Below are 21851 nucleotides of genomic sequence, written 5' to 3' on the forward strand. Positions count from 1 at the left end.
CCTCCTTTCTGAGCGGCCTTTCAGGTTATGTTGATGTAGGACTCGTTTTACTGTGGATATAGATACTTTTGTACCGGTTTCCTCCAGCATCTTCACAAGGTTCTTTGCTGTTGTTTTGGGATTGATTTGCACTTTTCGCACAAGTATGTTCATCTCTAGGAGACAGAACGTATCTCCTTCCTGAGCGGTATGACGGCTGCGTGGTCCCATGGTGTTTATACTTGCGTACTATTGTTTGTACAGATGAACGTGGTACCTTCAGGCGTTTGGAAATTGAGGGATTGTGCGTTCCTGGTGTAACTCGGGCAGTTGTTGTTGTCATCCTGTATCTGTCCCGCAGGTGTGATGTTTGGATGTACCGATCCTGTGCAGGTGTTGTTACACGTGGTCTGTTCACGTACATGAGCAGGGACCCTGGGCATCTTTCTTTTGGTGTTTTTCAGAGTCAGTAGAAAGGCTTCTTTAGTGTCCTAAGTTTTCATAACTGTAACCTTAATTGCCTACCGTCTGTAAGCTGTTAGTGTCTTAACGACCGTTCCACAGGTGCATGTTCATATGCATGTTCATTTACATGAGTTTTCACACCCCTGAGTCAATACTTAGTAGAAGCACCTTTTGCAACAATTACAGCTGTGTGTCTTTCTGGGTACGCCTCCAAGAGCTTTCCACACCTGGATTGAGCAACATTTGTTTGTTTTATTTTCAAAATTCTTCAAGCTCTGTCAAATTGGTTATCATTGCTAGACCATTTTCAGGTCTTGTCATAGATTTTTAAGCAGATTTAAATCAAAACTGTAACTTGGCCATTCAGGAATATTCAATGTCTTCTTGGTAAGCAACTCCAGTGTAGATTTGGCATTATGTTTTAGGTTATTGTCCTGCTGAAAGGTGAATTCATATCCCAGTTTCTGGTGGAAAGCAGACTGAACCAGTTTTTCCTCTATGATTTTGCCTGTGCTTAGCTCCATTCCATACCGATAACATGATGCAGCCACCACTATGCATGGAGAGTGATACTCAGTAATGTGTTGGATTGGATTTGCCACAAACATAACACTTAGTTTTCAGGAAAAAATGTAATTGCTTTGCCAATTTATTTGCAGTATTAATTTAGTGCCTTGTTGCGAACATGATGCATGTTTTGGAATATTTCTATTCTGTACAGGCTTTCTTCTTTTCACTCTATTAATTAGGTTAGGGTTGTGGAGTAACTACAATGTTGTTCATCCATGTTTAGATCTCTTATCACAGCCATTAAACTATACCTGTTTTAAAGTCACAATTGGCCTCATGGTGAAATCACTGAGTGGTTTCTGTAAGGGGTGCGTACTGGCGGCAGAGAAGTCAGACGCAGGAGAGCAAAAACTGTGTTTCCAACGGTGCAATTTAAAAACAAAAACCCACCGGAAAACAGAACAATCAATAAATGGGTACATAACCCGACGCACACCAGGACAGACGAGCACAATCACTTACAATAAACAATCAAGGACATGAGAGGGAACAGAGGGTTAAATACACAACATGTAATGACTGGGATTGAAACCAGGTGTGATACAAGACAAGACAAAACCAAAGGAAAATGAAAAGAGGATCAGCGATGGCTAGAAGGTCGGCGACTTCGACCGCCGAACGCCGCCCGAACAAGGAGAGGGACCAACTTCGGTGGAAGTCGTGACAGTTTCCTTACTTTCCGGCAACTGAGTCAGGAAGGAAGCCTGTGTCTTTGTAGTAAATGGGTGTATTGATAAACCATCCAAAGTGTAATTAATAACTTCACCATGCTCAAAAGAAATATTCACTGTCTGTTTTTTGTATTCATTTTTACCCATGTAACACTAGGTGCCCTTCTTTGCGAGACATTGGAAAATCTCCCTGGTCTTTGTGGTTAAAGCTGTGTTTGAAATTCACTGCTCGTCTGAGGGACCTTACAGATAATTGTATGTGTGGGGTACAGAGATGAGTTAGTCATTCAAAAATCTAGTTAAACACTATTATTGCACAGAGTGAGTCCATACAATTTATTATGTTAAGCACATTTTTACACCAGAACTTATTTAGGCTTGCCATAACAAAGGTGTTGAATAATTATTGACTCAATACATTTTAGCTTTTCATTTTTAACTAATTAGTAAACATTTTGAAAACATAATTCCACTTTGAAATTATGAGGTATTGTGTGTAGGTTAGTGACCAAAAAATCTAAATATAATCCATTCTAAATCAAGCTGTAACACAACAAAGTCAAGGGGTGTGAATACTTTCTGAAGGCACTGTACAGATTACTACTTGGAAATAATATGTTTTTGCATGGACATTCCATTGAGGACCACCATTTTAAAGTAGTCAACTGGGTGGGACTTCCTATAGATTAAGGAAGGATCAGATCCTGATAGTAATCCAGATCCAGATTATACTAGTGAGCAAACATTTCATAACGGCAGGTGTTCAAACCTGTTCAAACACACTCCAGTTGGAAGTATGCAACCATTCAGTTTGTTTACCAAGTCATAGAAGTAGAAGCAAATTCATTACTTCAAAATGTAGATGGCCTCAATGGCGCTGCCCATTCCCTCACAGACGCTATAATAGGACAGATACAATTATTTGTTGTCTACGTCTATGGTTCAAGGGTGAATAAAGTGTCCTTAGTTACAGTACCTTGTGATGTTACAGTTATTTTGCAAGGCTATATGTACTGTACTGAACAATGAACCACACCCTCTTAACCATTCACCAGGCTTATCTAGGCATGAGTAACAATATTTCAACGCTAATCCACTCTCTCTCTCTCTCTCTCTCTCTCACTCACATCCTCACTCTCTACTTCAAATGAAGTATTTACACTAAAACAGCATGACCAAAGTGAATAACACAACAAGTGTATTTTATATTATTTACTTTTAAAAAACATATTAGCAAAATTTGACACTTACGAAATAGGCAATACAATTAATTTACAAAATGGGTCAGTTTGGTAATTGAATTCCAAATGAATAATATGAACATAGGACAATGCTGTTGAATCCATAGAATTAGGAATTAGAATACTAGAATGGAAATGAACCTTGTAATAAATGGCCAAAGGTCAGCCATGTTGGTCAGGGAGTTTGCCAGTGCTCTGATAAGATACTGTGTAAAACAATGAATGTGAAGAATTTATCTGCACTGTATGTGTGTCAGCTAGCTAGCCAAACAGTTTTAGATGAATGATTCCAAATTAACTCCCAATATGCCAACAATCCATTCAAACAATGCAGTCAATCCACAGCCACTACACTGGTTCAAATCAGTTGATGATAGGACATAGACAAGTTGTAAATGCAACAAGTACTGAAATTGTATCATATAATAGCACGCACTGCTTTCCAATAAAACTAAATCTGAGACATTTAGGGACTATTTACATATAACATTTGTATAAAACCCATATACATTGTATTTATATGACAATATTTGAGGTTGACTATAATTACATTACACAATTTCTGATACATCACATGCCTCACTTTTATTTTTCTGCATAAGTAAAATAAGGAAATGGATCACCTATGCCTCTACTGCCATTCATTCCAATTAGACTAGTTTAGAATTTCTCCCTGACCAAAATGGCTGCCATTTTCGCCCCATTATGGAACGAACTTTGAGGGTTTATGACATAGCCCCTCTAGTAATGTCATAGGGGGCAGCAGGTAGCCTAGTGGTTAGAATGTTGGGCCAGTAACCAAAAGGTTTCTGGATTGAATCCCCGAGCTGACAAGGTAAAAATATGTCATTCTGCCCCTGAGAAAGTTAACCCACTGTTCCCTGTGCACTGTGGATGTTGATAAAGGCAGCCTCCCGCACCTCTCTGACACGTTTCAGTTAGACACATTTCAGTTGAAAGCATTCAGTTGTACAACTGACTAGGTATCTCCCTTTCTATGGATCAATCAATCACATGTCGCTATGAATACTCACAGGCTGTCTGTCTGGTTCAAACCCCTCCCTGTTCACACACTCAGCCTCATGCTGAGTGTGTGAACTGACTCACTGTCAGACACTGTCTCATCAACCCCATGGGCCGTATCAGCACCTGTCTCTTCAGAACCTTCTATTCTAAAAATAATCACCCAGAACCTTCTATTCTAAACAGAAGCAGGCAGAACATTATATTCTAAAAAGAAGCACCCAGAACCTTTTATTTTAAACAGAAGCACCTATAACATTCTGTTCTAGTCTAAACACAAGACTCTCTGCAGCCAATCAATCATAGGAATCGAATGGATTAGAGGGACGGTCGTAGTGTGACCAATTAAACATAGAAGCCCCAATGTAGTCTAATCAACACCCATATAGAATAGTGTGTAATGTTTGTACCCCATCCACCTAAATTCATAGGTTATTTAAAAAATCTAATAATCTAGTCAAATATTCATGTATTCTTCAAGGCACCTGTTTTTAGCGTCACATGAACAAACATTTGATTCTACGATACTAAACTTCATGGGGCTTTACCATAATATACAAATAAAATAACATGACCAATGCCAACAAACAAACAAAAAATCTTTAGCGCTAAAATCACATAATGTACACTATTTACACACAGGAAATTGGTCAGTGTTACCTAGTGTTGATTTTTCTGTGGAACATTTCTAGTGTTGGTTCAGGATTTAAACGAACACTCAGTGGTGCAAAAGAACTCCAGTGTTGGTGTTAATAACCAGATTTGAGTGTGATTAAAACACTTAAAACCCCAGCCATCATTATCATATTTCCCAGCATGCTCTATTACAGTTTTTTTATTTTTTATTATTGTTTGTTTCAATATCTGTGTTTTTGCATGTACATTGACTGATCAATGAATATTATGCTACACAAAGATAAATAACATAATTCTTTCTAAACTAATTCTATCTGTTAGTTAGATTTATTGCAATGGTTGTTTCAGTTTAGATGGTTTAGGTAGTCTCATCTATCAATTTTCCAAACTCTGACAGTCATTCTGAATGCAGGCTACGGGTGATCTTGGATATCCACACTCTGGCTAGATTCCAATAGGAATGACATCACCTTGCAAGCCAGCATAATGTGAATGCAAGCCTGATGTGGCCTGTAAACTAGGAGTTTCAGGCCACTGTTAATCATTTTATTTGATGAAAGCCACAGGACTGAAAATGAACGAATGCAATGACCATGTCTTTGTCACTAACAATTCTCCAATTCACTCGAAAAGGTAAGGCACACTGGGAAATATGCAAATAAGGCTTTACACCATACCCCAAATACAAGTTACCTTAACACTACAGGTGTTCATTAAAATGTTAATATCACTGAAAAAAGTGTGGACCCGTATAGACTCTGAAAAAGTGTTACATTTAACAAATCGCAGAGTTGATTCAACACTGGAGAATTTGCTGTACAAGTAAATACATGGTACTTTCCAGTGCAAAATGTCTCTAACCAACAAACAGTTAGAGCAATTCAGTGTGATTACTCTGAATGATAGCATTGCAACCCTCTTAACAGATTCCTAAAATTCATGGTATTATCAGAAAAAGAGTACACTTACAGTAATAAAAACATAATGCATTACATTCTCTTTGTTCATTTCTTGTTACAGACCTCAGCTAATATCTTGAACTTTGGCCCCAATGTGTTTAGGAAGTCCAGGTCTTCCTGGTTGCCTTGGTCACTGCAGCAACCCACTGAGCCGGCTGGAGACCCCACCCCCTCGAAGCCGTACGCGTGGATGATGTCATCGGCATATCGCCCCTCCTCCCTCGTCCCTAGGTAAGCCAACTTCTGCAAAGACCAGGTAGACAATGTAAGAAATGAGGTGAAGAAAGGAGAATGCATTTTGTTATTAGTCCATAGAGAGCAGCCAAGGACTAGTCCGATGTTAGGGAAAATATTACAGTAGGTGATATTACATCCTTGCATAGGATATTACTGGCAGGTATTACACTGAAAACAGACCAACATTTTACCAACCAGACAAGATATATGAAAGCTAACACAGGATTTAGCAAGTAAGCAAGCATTTCAGATGGGAATTGTCTAGGCTTTTACCAATAGGAAGGACGATTTACATTGTTTGAGTTGTTTCTCGAGTCCTTTACAACTACTTTACCTGTTGTAAAAACAGCCCGTTGGTTTGCCAGGTGTGCCAAGCTGCAGAGTTGTTGAATTTCATGAAACGTGTGTTGTCAAAAGTCATGTTTCCACTGCCATATTGACCTCCACCACATTGTCCACTGGCATATTGTCCACTGCCATATTGTCCAACGTACTGGCTGCCTTCGTATTGGCCAGAGAAGCCGGTCTCCATATCGGTCACTATGACGCCGCCGGACTGCTGAGCGCCCAGGCCTCCTCCAATCATACCAGAGTTCTTAGCTCCCACCCACCCCACGTCAATCATGGATCCCTTCACTGATGAGTCGATCCCAGATGCAGGAACGATGATAAGATTTGAATCCTGAGGAGCCATATTTCATAGAGGAAAAAAAAATATATATCCAAAAACAGGATATAACAGTGAAATTTGCTAAGATTCCATGAACATGAGAAATGTGTTTTGTAATGCTGTCATTATGACAGACTTACCACTGCATCCCCTGGGGCCTCAATGTTAGACTTCAGGAGGATACCGCCACTGTCTCCCATATCTTCCAGCTCCATTTTCTCATTCTTTGTAACACAGATGAATGCAAAGAAGATACCTGCAATAAAGAACGAAAAAGAAAAGTAGCTCAATAAAAATGTATGGTCGGAAAGTGGTCACAGGGTCGTCTGACGAACAAGAAGCCGAAGCCATTTGCTAAGGAACAAAGTTATACTAGCCGTCATCAGTTGCTTAAGACTAATGTCTAACGCCTCATACAGTTTTATATGTTATCCTATCTTATTACTGCTTTGACACTAACCTGTCAGACCTACATAAATAAGATGAATGAAAATAATAAAGCATTAGATACTCACAGAGAAGAAGTAGCAGGCACAGCGCCAGCAGCATGGCCAGGATGGCCCACACCCCCAGCGACGTGGAGTTCTGGTAGGCCAAACACGCTCCGTTCCTGCAGCGGCAGATCTGGACCGTTACAGTCTGGGTCTTTCCAAATCCCTGTAAGTCCTTGACCATAAGGGGGACAGTATACAGACCAATAGGGAGCTCCTTGGTGTGCTCCAACATCCCTGCAGTGTCTGAGGAGGAAATACACTGTTGTAAAGAACAGGAGTTTGGGCACTATTTTTCCTGGTGAGATTACATTGTAAGGACTAAAACTCCTGGCTCTAAACAATACTCATTGTCAGTTAGGTGCTGTGTAAGGTGGATCTGGTGAGGTTGCATTCTAGAGTATTTTGGCTCTAACGTTGTATTGAAGAATGTATGAGACTGACTACTCACTATAAGATGCGCATATTCCGTTTATATTGAAATAATTGCTTCACTTTTTAAATCACATGCAAGATATCAATTTATATAGAGATGGAATGGAGTCCGGAGGTAGGAATCATTTTCATACCGTTAAGTCGCTTCACAGCCCATCTTCCATCATGCTCCTCTCCCAGTTCGAAGCTGAAGGGGGCGGAGAATGGAGCTCGGTCTTTGTCCTCTGCTACCACCAGCACGGAGCCCATCTCTCCCCCATCCTTCTCACACACCACCAGGTCTTTAGAGGGGATGACTGGGACGTGGTCGTTCACATCCTCCACTTGAATAATCACTGTCCCTGTACCTGTCTTGAGACCTAAAAATAGAGTAAGAAACATGATAACATATCAATGAATAATTCTTGCTGGTTTGATTGTGGTTTTATTGTGAGAGCTTGACTGAGTAAGATTTCCAATGTATTCAATAATCACACTCAGAAATAAACTTTAAAGTTCAGTGAAATACAGATGCTATACAGTACTGGTATCTCCCTAGTAGTCACTCCCTGTTATAAATGCAAAAAAAAGATAAGGGCCAGTAGCTAGGGTATGTATTGATATGTAGGCTACGTGTGCCTTTTCTTAAATAGATGTAGTTCTGTCCTTGAGCTGCTCTTGTCTGTTAATGTTCTGTATTATGTCATGTCTCATGTATTGTGTGGACCCCAGGAAGAGTAGCTGCAGCTTTCGCAATAGCTATTGGGGATCCTAATAAAATACCAAGTCACACCAGGTGTTATAGAGTGACTACTATACTCCTCATCTTGTCACTTAAACAACACATAGACTTATTGTTCCAATTCATCCCAAAGGTGTTCGATGGGGTTTAGGTCAGGGCTCTGTACAGACCAGTCAAGTTCTTCCACACCGATCTCGACAAACCATTTCTGTATGGAGCTCTGTGTGCACGTGGGCATTGTCATGCTGGAACAGCAAGGGCCTTCCCCAAACTGTTTCACAAAATCATTTAGAATGTCATTGTATGCTGTAGCCTTAAGATTTCCCTTCACTGGAACTAAGGGGCCTAGCCTGAACTAGAGGTCGACCGATTAATCGGAATGGCCGATTAATTAGGGCCGAATTCAAGTTTTCATAACAATCGGTGATCGGCATTTTTGGACACCGATCATGGCCGATTACATTGCACTCCACGAGGAGACTGCGTGGCAGGCTGACTACCTGTTATGCAAGTGCAGCAAGGAGCCAAGGTAAGGTGCTAGCTAGCATTAAACTTATTTTATAAAAAAACAATCAAACTTAACATAATCACTAGTTAACTACACATGGTTGATGATATTACTAGTTTATCTAGCTTGTCCTGCATTGCATATAATCGATGCGGTGCCTGTAAATTTATCATTGAATCAATGCTTACTACGCCAAACGGGTGATTTAACAAGCGCAATCGCGAAAAAAGCGCCGTTCTTAAAATCAATACACAAGTATATATTTTTAAACCTGCATATTTAGTTAATATTGCCTGTTAACATTAATTTATTTTAACTAGGGAAATTGTGTCACTTCTCTTGCGTTCTGTGCAACAGAGTCAGGGTATATGCAGCAGTTTGGGCCGCCTGGCTCGTTGCGAACTGTGAAGACTATTTCTTCCTAACAAAGACAGCCAACTTCGCCAAACGAGGGATGATTCAACAAAAGCGCATTTGCGAAAAAAGTACAATCGTTGCACGAATGTACCCAACTATAAACATCAATGCCTTTCTTAAAATCAATACACAGAAGTATATTTTTTTAAACCTGCATATTTAGTTAAAGAAATTCATGTTAGCAGGCAATATTAAACTAGAGAAATTGTGTCACTTCTCTTGCGTTCATTGTACGCAGAGTCAGGGTATATGCAACAGTTTGGGCCGCCTGGCTCATTGCAAACTAATTTGCCAGAATTTTACGTAATTATGACATAACATTAAAGGTTGTGCAATGTAACAGGAATATTTAGATTTATGGATGCCACCCGTTATACGGAACAGTTCCGTATTTCACTGAAAGAATAAACGTTTTGTTTTCGAAATGATAGTTTCCGGATTTGACCGTATTAATGACCTAAGGCTCGTATTTCTGTGTGTTATTATGTTATAATTAAGTCTATGATTTGATATTTGATAGAGCAGTCTGACTGAGCGATGGTAGGCAGCAGCAGGCTCGTAATCATTCATTCAAACAGCACTTTAGTGCGTTTGCCAGCAGCTGTTTATGACTTCAAGCCTATCAACTCCCGAGATTAGGCTGGTGTAACCGATGTGAAATGGCTAGCTAGTTAGCGGGGTGCGCGCTAATAGCGTTTCAAATGTCATTCGCTCTGAGACTTGGTGTAGTTGTTCCCCTTGCTCTGCAAGGGCCGGGGCTTTTGTGGCGCGATGGGTAACGCTGCTTCGAGGGTGGCTATTGTCGATGTGTTCCTGGTTCGAGCCCAGGTAGGGGCGAGGAGAGGGACGGAAGCTATACTGTTACACTGGCAATACTATAGTGCCTATAAGAACATCCAATAGTCAAAGGTATATGAAATACAAATGGTATAGAGAGAAATAGTCCTATAATTCCTATAATAACCTCAACCTAAAACTTCTTACCTGGGAATATTGAAGATTCATGTTAAAAGGAACCACCAGCTTTCATATGTTCTGAGCAAGGAACTTAAACGTTAGCTTTTTTACATGGCACATATTGCACTTTTACTTTCTTCTCCAACCCTTTGTTTTTGCATTATTTAAACCAAATTAAACATGTTTCATTATTTATTTGAGGCTAAATTGATTTGATTGATGTATTATATTAAGTTAAAATAAAAGTGTTAATTCAGTATTGCTGTAATTGTCATTATTACAAATAAATAAATAAAAACATTTTTTTATATAAATCGTCCGATTAATCGGTATCGCCTTTTTTGGCCCTCCAATAATCGGTATCGGCATTGAAAAATCATAATCGGTCGACCTCTAGCCTGAACCATGGAAAACAGCCCCAGACCATTATTCCTCCTCCACCGTACTTTAAAAGTTGGCAATATGCATTGGGGCAGGTAGCGTTCTCCTGGCATCCGCCAAACCCAGATTCATCAGTCGTACTGCCAGATGGGGAAGCGTGATTCATCAAGCCAGAAAAACTTGTTTCCACTGCTCCAGAGTCCAATGGCGGCGAGCTTTACACCACTCCAGCCAACTCTTGGCATTGTGCCTGGTGATCTTAGGTTTGTGTGCAGCTGCTCGGCCATGGAGACCCATTTCCTGAAGCTCCCGACAAACAGTTCTTGTACTGACGTTGCTTCCAAAGGCAGTTTGGAACACAGTAGTGAGTGTTGCAACCGAGGACAGACCATTTTTAAGTGCTAGGCTCTTTAGCACTCGGTGGTCCCGTTCTGTGAGCTTGCGTGGCCTACCACATCGCGGCCGAGCCATTGTTGCTCCTAGATATTTCCACTTCAAAATAACAGCACTTACAGTTGACCGAAGAAGCTCTAGCAGGGCAGAAATTTGATGAACTGACTTGTTGGAAAGGTGGCATCCTATGACAATACCACGTTTAAAGTCACTGAGTTCTTCAGTAAGGCCACTACACTGCCAATGTTTGTCTATGGAGATGGCATGGCTGTGTGCTCGATGTTATACACCTGTCAGCAACAAGTGTGGCTGAAATAGCCAAATCCACTAATTTGAAGGAGTTTCCACATACACAATATATACAAAAGTAAGACACTGTAAACAATATATACTTACTGGCATCAACAGCTTTCATAGTGACGTTGTACACGCCATTCGTTACAAAGTGGGACTCCCTGTCGATATTATTGGCGATCTTCAGCTGTCCGGTGCTTTCATCTACCTTGATCCATGAAGCAGGGTCTGAGACCTTGTAATACCTGAGAGGGAACAGAGAGAGAGAAGGAACTTTTACAGCATTCTCATGTATAACGGTACAATTCTGCTGGAGTGAGAAAAAACATGGCATTTCTCTATCTTCTATTGAAACACAATCTGACCTTACTTGTTATAACATCATATTATTATTATTATTATGATTATTATCAACATGGTCACACAATAGGCCAATACTACCCTGGTTTCAGATCTGTTTGTGCAGTCTTGCCATCTCCTGTAATTATGGCAAGACAGTACAAATAGATCTGGGACCTGGCTAGATCAATTATTGGTGAGATCAATAAGGTAAACTAGGGTCTTACTTGATGCCGGCGCTGCTCTTGGTCTCTGGGTCTACGGCTATGTAGGTCCCAATCAGGGTGTCGTTAGGAGTGTTCTCCTTGACTGTGAAGAGTACGGTGGGGGCGGTGAACTCTGGTCCCTCGTCCTCGTCCACTACAGAGACGTCTACAGGGATGGACATCCACTGGGCCGTGGTCCCACTCAGCTCAGCCTGGTTACGGGCCAACACCTCCAGCTTTAGGTTCTTGGTCTTCTCGTAGTCTAGAGGCTGGAGACACAGCAAGGACATACAGTGAGTGTTATTTTACTGTATTATCATCCGTCAATGACAATGCCCAAAGAAGCCTTTTGGCTCAATATTTTGACTGTCTTTATGTTATGGGATAGTTCACTAAATGTATAGATTAGCCTAATTTTATAAATAACTAGCAAGACATCTATGGAAAGTCATGATCAGATCAAAAATAGAGGTTCGTTGTGAGTACCAGCTCACCTTTATTAGGTAAATTAGTCCTTCATTCGTTTTGGGGTCTCTTTCGATCCTGAAGTTCCCGTTTTCATTCCCCTTTTGGATGACAAACTCAGTGTTCCAGTTTGGTGTCTTCACCAAGTCCTTATCTTCAATGGGGATTCTGAGGATGAGTCCCTCTCCTTGGTTCTCTTTAACTTTTACATCGTACTGCAAAAGGAAGTAACATATAGATATTTGGCCAAAGCAAACAGAGTATTCATAAAACAAACTGGGACATTCATGCCTTTTTTGTTACATTGCGGGAAAAACTGCAATACACAAACTCCACCACTGTCAAAGTTGTCAAAGAAAACGTACAGATGTCTTTGTGAATGTGGGAGGGTTGTCGTTGATATCACCCAACACAATGGTGGCTGTGGCTGTGTTGAATAGACCATTCAGAGCTCCATTCATGTCTCTGATTTCCACTGTCACCAAATACTTATCATTCACCTGAAAAACAAATACAAACATACATTTAGATCAATCATTTAAGCAATGATAGCCATGATCAACAACGTGGAACCCTGGAAAACTGTAAGTGAGATATTTTTTAAAAGGTACAACGATGGGACTGACCTCTCTGTCGAGGGTGTCTGTTTTGGTGCTGATGACTCCTGTCTCTGGGTTAATGTAGAACAGGTTAGTCCCAGAGAGGAGAGAGTACCTGATCTTAGTGTGGTCTGTACCACGCTCGTCTATGTCTGTGGCATTCACCATCCCCACCATCGTCCCTGCAATAGAACGTATCACAACACACCGGCTATTAGTTCACATCCACAAGTTCCTGTTACAAAGGTCAATGTCTGGATGTGTGCACAAATTGCTCAGAAAATTGACTAACTTGTGAAACGTATGTCAATTTTTCCATGTACTGTATTGCAGAGGCTAGGGGCACTCTGGTATTTCTTATTTCAGCTGTGTGTTTCTCACCTGCTTTGCTTTGCTCCAGCACAGTAAACTGCAGTAGGCCAGTGAAAGTTGGTGCATTGTCGTTCACATCGTCTACATTCACTGTGATGGGTAATGGTAGATCTGTCTCCTGGTTGGTGTATCTGTCAAACACTCTGGCTTGAAACTGGAGGAAGATGGACTCAGTTTAGAAATGGCTTACACTGTTCGTGTTGTCTGTGCTACGCATCAAGAGTACAATTGTCATGTTTTAACATCACAGATAAAGAATCAATCAATTATTCAGGCAAGCAATCAATAATTGTTGTTTACTACTCACTACAAACTGAGGGGTTCTCTCGCGGTCGACAGCTTTGTTGACCTTCAACATCCCAGTCTCCATCACCACACTGAACACACCCACAGGTTCCTCTGTCACTCCGGGCCCACTGATGGTGTAGTACACACTGCGAATGGCCGACGAATCAGACGCAATCTGGACCAGGAAACAATCAAGTATTATCTGCGGTCAAGCTTCAACAAGCGGTGGGATAATAACATCACCCTGGTTCAAGGCCGTGCACAGACCTTTCAGGGGGCAGGTGCTCAAAATGACCATTTTAACATATTTGAGCATAAGCCTATTTATTTCTGCAGCAACACTCTCACTCATTATCACAAATTGTGAACTTGACGACGACTTGCGTCGTGGGTTACGAACCACAATGACAAAAAAATTAATACAAAATTATACCACCACCCAAAAGGGCACTTTAGAGACTAGAAGGACAAAGGGGCATGTGCTCTGCACAGGTAGAGCCCTATCTGTGTGCGTGCCTGCTCTGGTTAAGAAATTGCACAATTAAGAATGTGAAGCATTGAGCTATGCAAAACAAAAATGCTCATATGCCTTACAGGTAATAGGCCTAAAGCACTATACTTGTCGACTACTATTAAAAAAAGTTATTTTGTATGAATATGTATTCCCTAGACAGGTTACAACAGATTCAATTACAGTGCACATCCAGCCTTGTAGTTAGAAAGGAAGGGGAAGGGTTAAAAAGAAGGAGAAAAAACAACTAAGTAAACGTTCCAACTGATCCCTCTGTGTGTGTGTGGTTCGGTGTGTCTGGGTAATGTGAACCCCCAGGTGAGGGCGTAGACCATACAGATACAGAATGTGCATTAGCTGCAGGTGAGAAAGAATGAGAAATAGAGTGGAACATGGGGGTGGGAGAAAGGCAAAGACATGTAGAGGATAAATTGGGGTTTGTTACATGACACAAAATATGTACATGGCTTAGGTTTAATATCAATATTCAAACACAAAATGTGCTGAAATGTGATGCAAGTTGTAACTTATTTTAAGGACATTACCAGCTCAACGTCCTTTGGAAATGGCTGAACGTCATTTTCTATGATGTTGAAGGGCAGAGGACTCCAACGTCTTTTGGAGCGCTTTAGTAGGCCGTCTTTCAATACCTGAAAAAGCAGAAAAAAGACCACACAAAGTCACAAGTCAACAATGTGATATAGATAATTTCACAAAAACAATACTTTGAAAAATGGGACTTTGTACTATAAGCCCATGCAGAATCCACCTTACCTTTCTAGAGTCCTGGACAAGGTAAACATTAATTTCTCTCTTCTGAGCATTGGGGTCCTGAAACTGCACTGAGAATGTTCTGCCATTGGCTGGTACCATGGTGATGGCGTCTGTTACTATAGTGCCATCAGGTCGTACTGTGAAGTCGGGGTCACTAGTTGTAAAGTGCAATGTGATGGTGTCACATTGGTCCACATCAACTGAACGACGAGAGAAAGAAACGTTATCAACTATACAATGACTAAAAAACAACATGGATCATCCACAACACAATAACTTGATTATGATTAAGGATGTCAACTGGTTATAAACAGTTCATGACTATATTGATTGTTTCATTCAGTATTAAGTACATTCAAAGTTAGACAGGATGGAAACATTTGTGAATGGCAGGACCTTTTGCAATAACATGTCCAACTTGTACTGTCCGAGGTACTGTTGCTTGTATGGAGACAGGGATAAAGCAGGAATCCACACATGAGAGGATCTGGAATTGCATGCGAGAGAGATATTGTTCATACATTCTAACAGGTGGCATATCATACAAAAGCTGTGTTACAAATATGGTACTGCATTCATGGACATTCTGTCTCGTCAGTTCTTTGTACTAGATGAACCAAAAGAATATACATTTAAATGTGTGCATGGACGTTTTCAAGGAGTGCATAGGCTACACAGGTACAGTGCCTTCAACAAGTGTTGACACCCTTTAACTTGTTCAACATTTGGTTGTGTTACAGCATGGATTTAATATTGATTACATTGAGATGTTGTGTCACTGGCCTACACACAATACTCCATAATGTCAAAGTGGAACTATGTTTTTCAAAATGTTTACAAATTAATTAATTCAATTAAAAGCTAAAATATCTTGAGTCAATAAGTATTCAACCTCTGTTATGGCAAGCCTAAATTAGTTCAGGAGTAAAAATGTGCTTAACAAGTCACATAATAAGTTGCATGGACATAATTTTTGAATGACTACCTAATCTCTATACCCCATACATACAATTATCTGTAAGGTCTCTCAGTCGAGCAGTGAATTTCAAACACAGATTCAACCACAGAGACTTGTGTAACGACTCTCCTCCTCCTCTTCATCCGAAGAGGAGGAGCAGGGATTAAACCAAGGTGCAGCGGGTTGTGAATACATATAGATTTATTTGCTGACGAAGACGAACACAAAAACTTATACTTGCATAAACTACAAAACAACAAACGACGTTAAACAGACCTGAACTGGTGAACATAAAAAACAATGCACTCATGAACAGGAAAGAACGAACGAGAGACGAGACAGTACCGTGTGGTGCAATAAACACAGACACAGCGACAATCACCCACCCACGACAAACAATGTGAAACAACCTCCCTATGTATGTCTCTCAATCAGAGGAAAACGAAAACACCTGCCTCTGATTGAGAGCCATACAAGGTCAATTAAACCTGACACTTAACATAGAACAAACACAGACTGCCCACCCATCTCACGTCCTGACCCACTAAACACAACAATACAAAAGGAAAACAAGGTCAGGAACGTGACAACTTGGGTGGTTTTCCAATGCCTCGCAAAGAAGGGCACCTATTGGTAGATGGGTAAAACAAAAAGCAGATATTGAATATCCCGTAGAGCATGGTAAAGTTATTAATTACACTTCGGATGGTGTATCAATACACCCAGTCACTACAAAGATACCGACGTCCTGCCGAACTTAGTTGCCGGAGAGGAAGGAAACCGCTCAGGGATTTCACCATGAGGCCAATTGTGTCTTTAAAACAGTTACAGAGTTTACTCGATGTAATAGGAGAAAACTGAGGACGGACCAACAACATTGTACTGTAGTTGCTCAACAATACTAACCTAATCGACACAGTCAAAAGAAGGAAGCCTGTACAGAAAAAAAATATTCCAAGAGATGCATCCCGTTTGCAATAAGGCACTAAAGTAAAACTGCAAGAAAATGTGGCAAAGAAATTAACTTTGCCTTGAATACAAAGCATTATGTTTGGGGCAAATCCAACACAACATCACTGAGTACCACTTAATATTTCTCAAACATGGTGGTGGCTTCATCATGTTATGAGTATGCTTGTCATCGGCAAGGACTAGGGAGTTTTTGGGATAAAAATGAACTGAATAGAGCTAAGCACAGGCAAAATCTTAGAGGATAAGCTGGTTCAGTCTGCTTTCCAACAGACACTAGTAGACAAATTCACCTTCAGCAGGACAATAACCTAAAACACAAGGCCAAATATACACTGGAATTGCTTATCAAGACGACACTGAATGTTCCTAAGTGGCCTAGCTACAGATTTGAATGAAATCGGCTTGAAAATCTATGGCAAGACTTGAAAATGTCTGTCTAGTCTAAGGGACATTTTTGTTAAACCTTGCTGATGCTTGTGTACTAGAAGATCTTTCCTGAAGCTTAGTTGCTTAGGCATTAAGGTTGAGATTGTTAAAGTAACGAGATCATATAAGATAGAAGAATTGTACGTGCATTAGTATAGGCCTGTTTTAACTTGTCTTGTTAGTGGGTAGCATATAAACCTAACTAGGAAATGAGGTCCCCATGATGTTCTGGGCACACAGTCAGGAGCTGACTGGGACAACCTATGGTTTCCTGTTAGTCAGAAGGGAATGAACTGGTTCCTTTTAATATACTGAAAACAGAGCAAAGTGTTGTATCCTGCGCACCAGTCATAGAGCCTGTTGCTGGGCGACAGGTTCATGCTTGTGAATGTGTGTAAGTGAAACCATACATCATCCGGGCAGACAGTAAAAGGCTCTTGCTGGCTACTTTATGAGGAACTATGTCTGGAGTGATTTCCTGTTGCTTTGACACCTATTGTCCTCACTAGAAGATTAGAATAACCAGCAGTTGCTCCAGAACGAGACGACCAAATTCACAGTTCGTCTGTAACTTTCACTTCAGTTTGGTCCTGTTCTCCACACATGTACACATAACAAGATCATGTGTTTTGTACACGCTTGCATAAGACGGTGGGAGTATATAAGGTTTCTGCACTCCTTGTTTCATTTGAGCTCTCGGCCTTCCACCTCAGAGTGTAGGGCTGACCAGCTACATTATTGCAAATCTTATCAAATAAAGGTTGATGTTTGAAGAAATGACAAGTATCTCCTTATTGGTTAGAGTTTCGACGACACTAGCAATGAGCAACAACCAACTTGACAGTGCTTGAATATTTTTTTTTTAAGAATAATGGGCAGAAATCATACAATCCAGGTGTGCAAAGCTCTTAGAGACTTACCCAGAAAGACTCACAGCTGTAATCACTACCAAAGGTGATTCTAATATGTATTGACTCAGGGATGTGAATACTTGTGTAAATTAGATATTTCCGTATTCAATTTTGAATAAACGTGAATACATTTCTAAAAACATGTTTTCACGTTGACATTATGGGCTATTGTGTGTAAATGGGTGAGAAAAATAAATATATTTAATCAATTTTGAATTCAGGCTGTAACACAACAAAATGTGGAATAAGTCATGGGGTATGAATACTTCCTGAAGGCACTGTCGATGTATCAACAAGCTGCACCTTGCCAGTGATCTTTTTAGCTGAATGTTAGACCACTGCATAGCCGTGGAAAGTAGGGGTGCTGAGAGTTCTGCAGCACCCCCTGAAAATTCTGAATAAAAAAACTAGAAGCAGAAATAGGCCTATATACACTATATATACAAACGCATGTGGACCAAACCCATATTAATGCCCATTATTTTGGAATGAGATGTTCAACGAGTAGGTGTCCACATACTTTTGGTCATGTAGTGTATATATACAGTACCAGTAAAAAGTTTGGACACACTGATTCATTCAAGGGTTTTTCTTTATTTTTTACTATTTTCTACATTGTGGAATAATAGTGAAGACATAAAAACTATGAAATAACACATATGGAATCATGTAGTAACCAAAAAAGTGTTAAACAAATCAAAATATATTTCAAATTTGATATTCTTCAAAGTGGCCACCCTTTGCCTTGATGACAGCTTTGCACACACGTGGCATTCTCTCAACCAGCTTCACCTGGAATGCTTTTCCAACCGTCTTCAAGGAGTTCCCACATATGCTGAGCACTTGTTGGCTGATTTTCCTTCACTCTGCTGTCCAACTCATCCCAAACCATCTCAATTGGGATGAGGTTGTGTGATTGTGGAGGCCAGGTCAACTGATGCAGCACTCCATCACTCTCCTTCTTGGTCAAATAGCCCTTACACAGCCTGAAGGTGTGTTGGGTCATTGTCCTGTTGAAAAACAAATGATAGTCCCACTAAGCTAAAACCAGATGAGATGACGTATCGCTGCAGAATGCTGTAGTAGCCATGCTGGTTAAGTGTGGTTTGAATTCTAAATAAATCACTGATAGCGTCACCAGCAAAGCACCCCCACACCATCACCTCCTCCTTCATGCTTCACGGTGGGAACCACACATGCAAAGATCATCCGTTCACCTACTCTGCGTCTCACAAAGACACGGTGGTTGGGACCAAAAATCTCAAATTTGGACTCATCAGACCAAAGGACAGATTTCCAACGGTCTAATGTCCATTGCTCATGTTTCTTGGCCCAAGCAAGTCTCTTCTTCTCATTGGTGTCCTTTAGTAGAGGTTTCTTTGTAGCAATTTGACCATGAAGGCCTGATTAACGCAGTCTCCTCTGAACAGTTGATGTTGAGATGTGTCTGTAACTTGAACTCTGTGAAGCATTTATTTGGGTTGCAATTTCTGAGGCTGGTAACTCTAATGAACTTATCCTCTGCAGCAGAGGTAACTCTGGGTCTTCCTTTCCTGTGGCGGTCCTCATGAGAGCCAGTTTCATCATAGTGCTTGATGGTTTTTGCAACTACACTTGAAGAAACTTTCAAAGTTCTTGAAATGTTCCGTATTGACTGACCATGTCTTAAGGTAATGATGGACTGTCGTTTCTCTTTGCTTATTTTAGCTGTTCTGTCCAAAATATGGACTTGGTCTTTTACCAAATAGGGCTATCTTCTGTATAAAACCCCTAGTTTGTCACAACACATCTGATTGGCTCAAATGCACTAAAAGCATTAAGGAAAGAAATTCCACAAATTAACAAGGCACACCTGTTAATTGAAATGCATTCCAGGTGAATACCTCATTAAGCTGGTTGAGAGAATACCAAGAGTGTGTAAAGCTGTCATCAAGGCAAAGGGTGGCCACTTTGAAGAATCTCAAATCTAATATATTTAGATTTGTTTAACACTTTTTTGGTTACTACATGTTTCCATATCCGTTATTTCATAGTTTTGATGTCTTCACTATTATTCTACAATGTAGGAAATAGTAAAAATAAAGAAAACCCCTTGAATGAGTAGGTGTGTCCAAACTTTTGACTGGTACTGTATATATATTTATTTTTTCCTCACAGAAGTAGAGCACTGGGGCTTTACTAGTCCTGTATTAGTGGACCAATGCCATCTGTAACACGGGAAAAAGTATACATTTTTTTTAAGTGTTATTTTTTCACAAACGTACTGCACTGGGCCTTTAGTAGTCCTGTATTAACTGACCTATGAAAACCCCCCAAAACCCCCCCCAAACATCTTCCCCCGGGTATGCAACACTGTAAAGTCAAAGTTTGGCTACACATTTGCAAAGTCAATTACATTAATAGAAACTTGAGCAGGTGATATATCAAAATCAAATGTGAAAAATACAGAAACACTTTAATTTAATAGAATCAACTTACTTACCAAAAATATGCATAAATGTACAGGTAAATTCGGTGCCATTTTTGTTGCCGCAATTCGAAACACTGTATCCGACTAGACACGATTACACACGCAAGAACAATAACTAAACTTTGTTCTGTCAAGGGCGGGATTGAAATGGTGGATATTCTTTACATCAATCAATTACAGTACCCTCATTTTGTCCATATGGCGACTGGCATTGCCGGTAGCGGAATAACGATTTCGTTTTTGTTGTAATATGACCCTAGAAATGTAGGCACGCTACCACGCCCGCGATTACTCACTAACCTGCATGTCCGTGACGCATTCGTAGTCTAGGGGTGAGATACTCCCCCCTAACAATAGTCAGTAGGAATTAGATCGAAGTCATGCCCAGCCTTCCTGTGGGGAAAACAACCTGTGGTTACCTAGGTTATTCCATTGGCTCACAGCAAAAACTTCACCCTTTTCAAACGCAATTTTGTTGTTGTCTGCTTGTTTTAGTCAATTACACAACTACATTTAAGAAAATCACAACATGTCTAATGATTACTTTTCAACATTGCCTGCTCCAGCGTTCTCACTACTTATAAAAACCACCATGCCCCTTTTCATGATGGTGCTAGCAAGCAGGTGAGTGAGTTCGTGCTAGCTGACGACCGGAACATTAAACTAGCCAAGACCAACAACACAAACAAAGAGCTACAAGTAGTGACTGGAGTTATAAACTGACTATACTAAACAAGTTAAATGTCTTACCTGTGATTAAATGTTTTCAACACACATAGCTACATGTAGTCTACTTGGACACCGGGTGAAATAAAATATTATTTGTCACATGCGCCGAATACAACAAGTGTAGAGACCTTACCGTGAAACGCTTTCAAGCCCTTAACCAACAATGCGGTTCAAGACTATCCCACTCCCCTTACTAAAACAGATTGCAGTCAGAGTGCAGTTGAATTCAGCAATTACTGCGTCTAAAATACCACAGTCGACTGCAGTTATCGCACTTTTACTGCAGTTTCAAAACTGCAATCTTTTTTTTGTAGGGGCCAAACAGGCTCTAGAGAAGTTAGTTATACTTATCAACGAATAAGTAATATACTATGCATTATTAAGGTGTCTAGTATGATTCAGAGAAGTTTCATGTGATTCTTCAAAATGGTCACAAGACCACAAGCATACATATCTAAGGTGTACTTTTACAGACGAATTTGACACCAATAGTCTGTATTTAAAAGTTTAAAAAACAAATACATTGTTGCATTTAAAAAAAAAAATGTTTGTAGTTTACATATGTACCTTCATTTTCAATACATTGAATCCATGATGCACGTGGTATATGAACATATCTTAGCGGTCACATTTGTGACCAATGGGAAAATATACGGGCACTAATTTATTATATACTGTATATTTGATCATAGGAGATTATACTTTTTTCAGTAGATTGAAGTTGAGTTGGGTTCAAATAAAATAAAATCCCAATTTATTTGTCACATGCTTCGTAGACAACAG

The 21851-nt window shown here is 40.2% G+C and overlaps 1 protein-coding gene across 2 annotated transcripts; it reads right to left on the reverse strand.

Annotated features, from left to right (window-relative positions):
- Positions 1–2882: 2882 nt before the first annotated feature.
- Positions 2883–20751, reverse strand: LOC139559820 (desmocollin 2-like protein). 2 transcript variants are annotated; one of them, XM_071376189.1, is made up of 16 exons: positions 20640–20751; positions 14999–15089; positions 14603–14802; positions 14374–14478; positions 13337–13492; positions 13039–13183; positions 12685–12839; positions 12424–12558; positions 12088–12273; positions 11615–11862; positions 11151–11293; positions 7512–7736; positions 6967–7188; positions 6592–6707; positions 6116–6463; positions 2883–5787 (listed from the first exon to the last, which is right to left on the reverse strand). In XM_071376189.1, exons 1-16 carry the CDS (start codon positions 20643–20645, stop codon positions 5590–5592), a joined length of 2679 nt encoding a protein of 892 aa, XP_071232290.1. In that variant the 5' UTR covers positions 20646–20751; the 3' UTR covers positions 2883–5589. The 2 variants fall into 2 exon arrangements, with proteins under 2 accessions (XP_071232290.1, XP_071232289.1); XM_071376188.1 differs by lacking the exon at positions 20640–20751 and adding an exon at positions 20352–20624.
- Between the last annotated feature and the right edge of the window lie 1100 nt (positions 20752–21851).

Source organism: Salvelinus alpinus, chromosome 30 (assembly GCF_045679555.1).
Source record: "Salvelinus alpinus chromosome 30, SLU_Salpinus.1, whole genome shotgun sequence".
Lineage (NCBI taxonomy): Eukaryota > Metazoa > Chordata > Actinopteri > Salmoniformes > Salmonidae > Salvelinus > Salvelinus alpinus.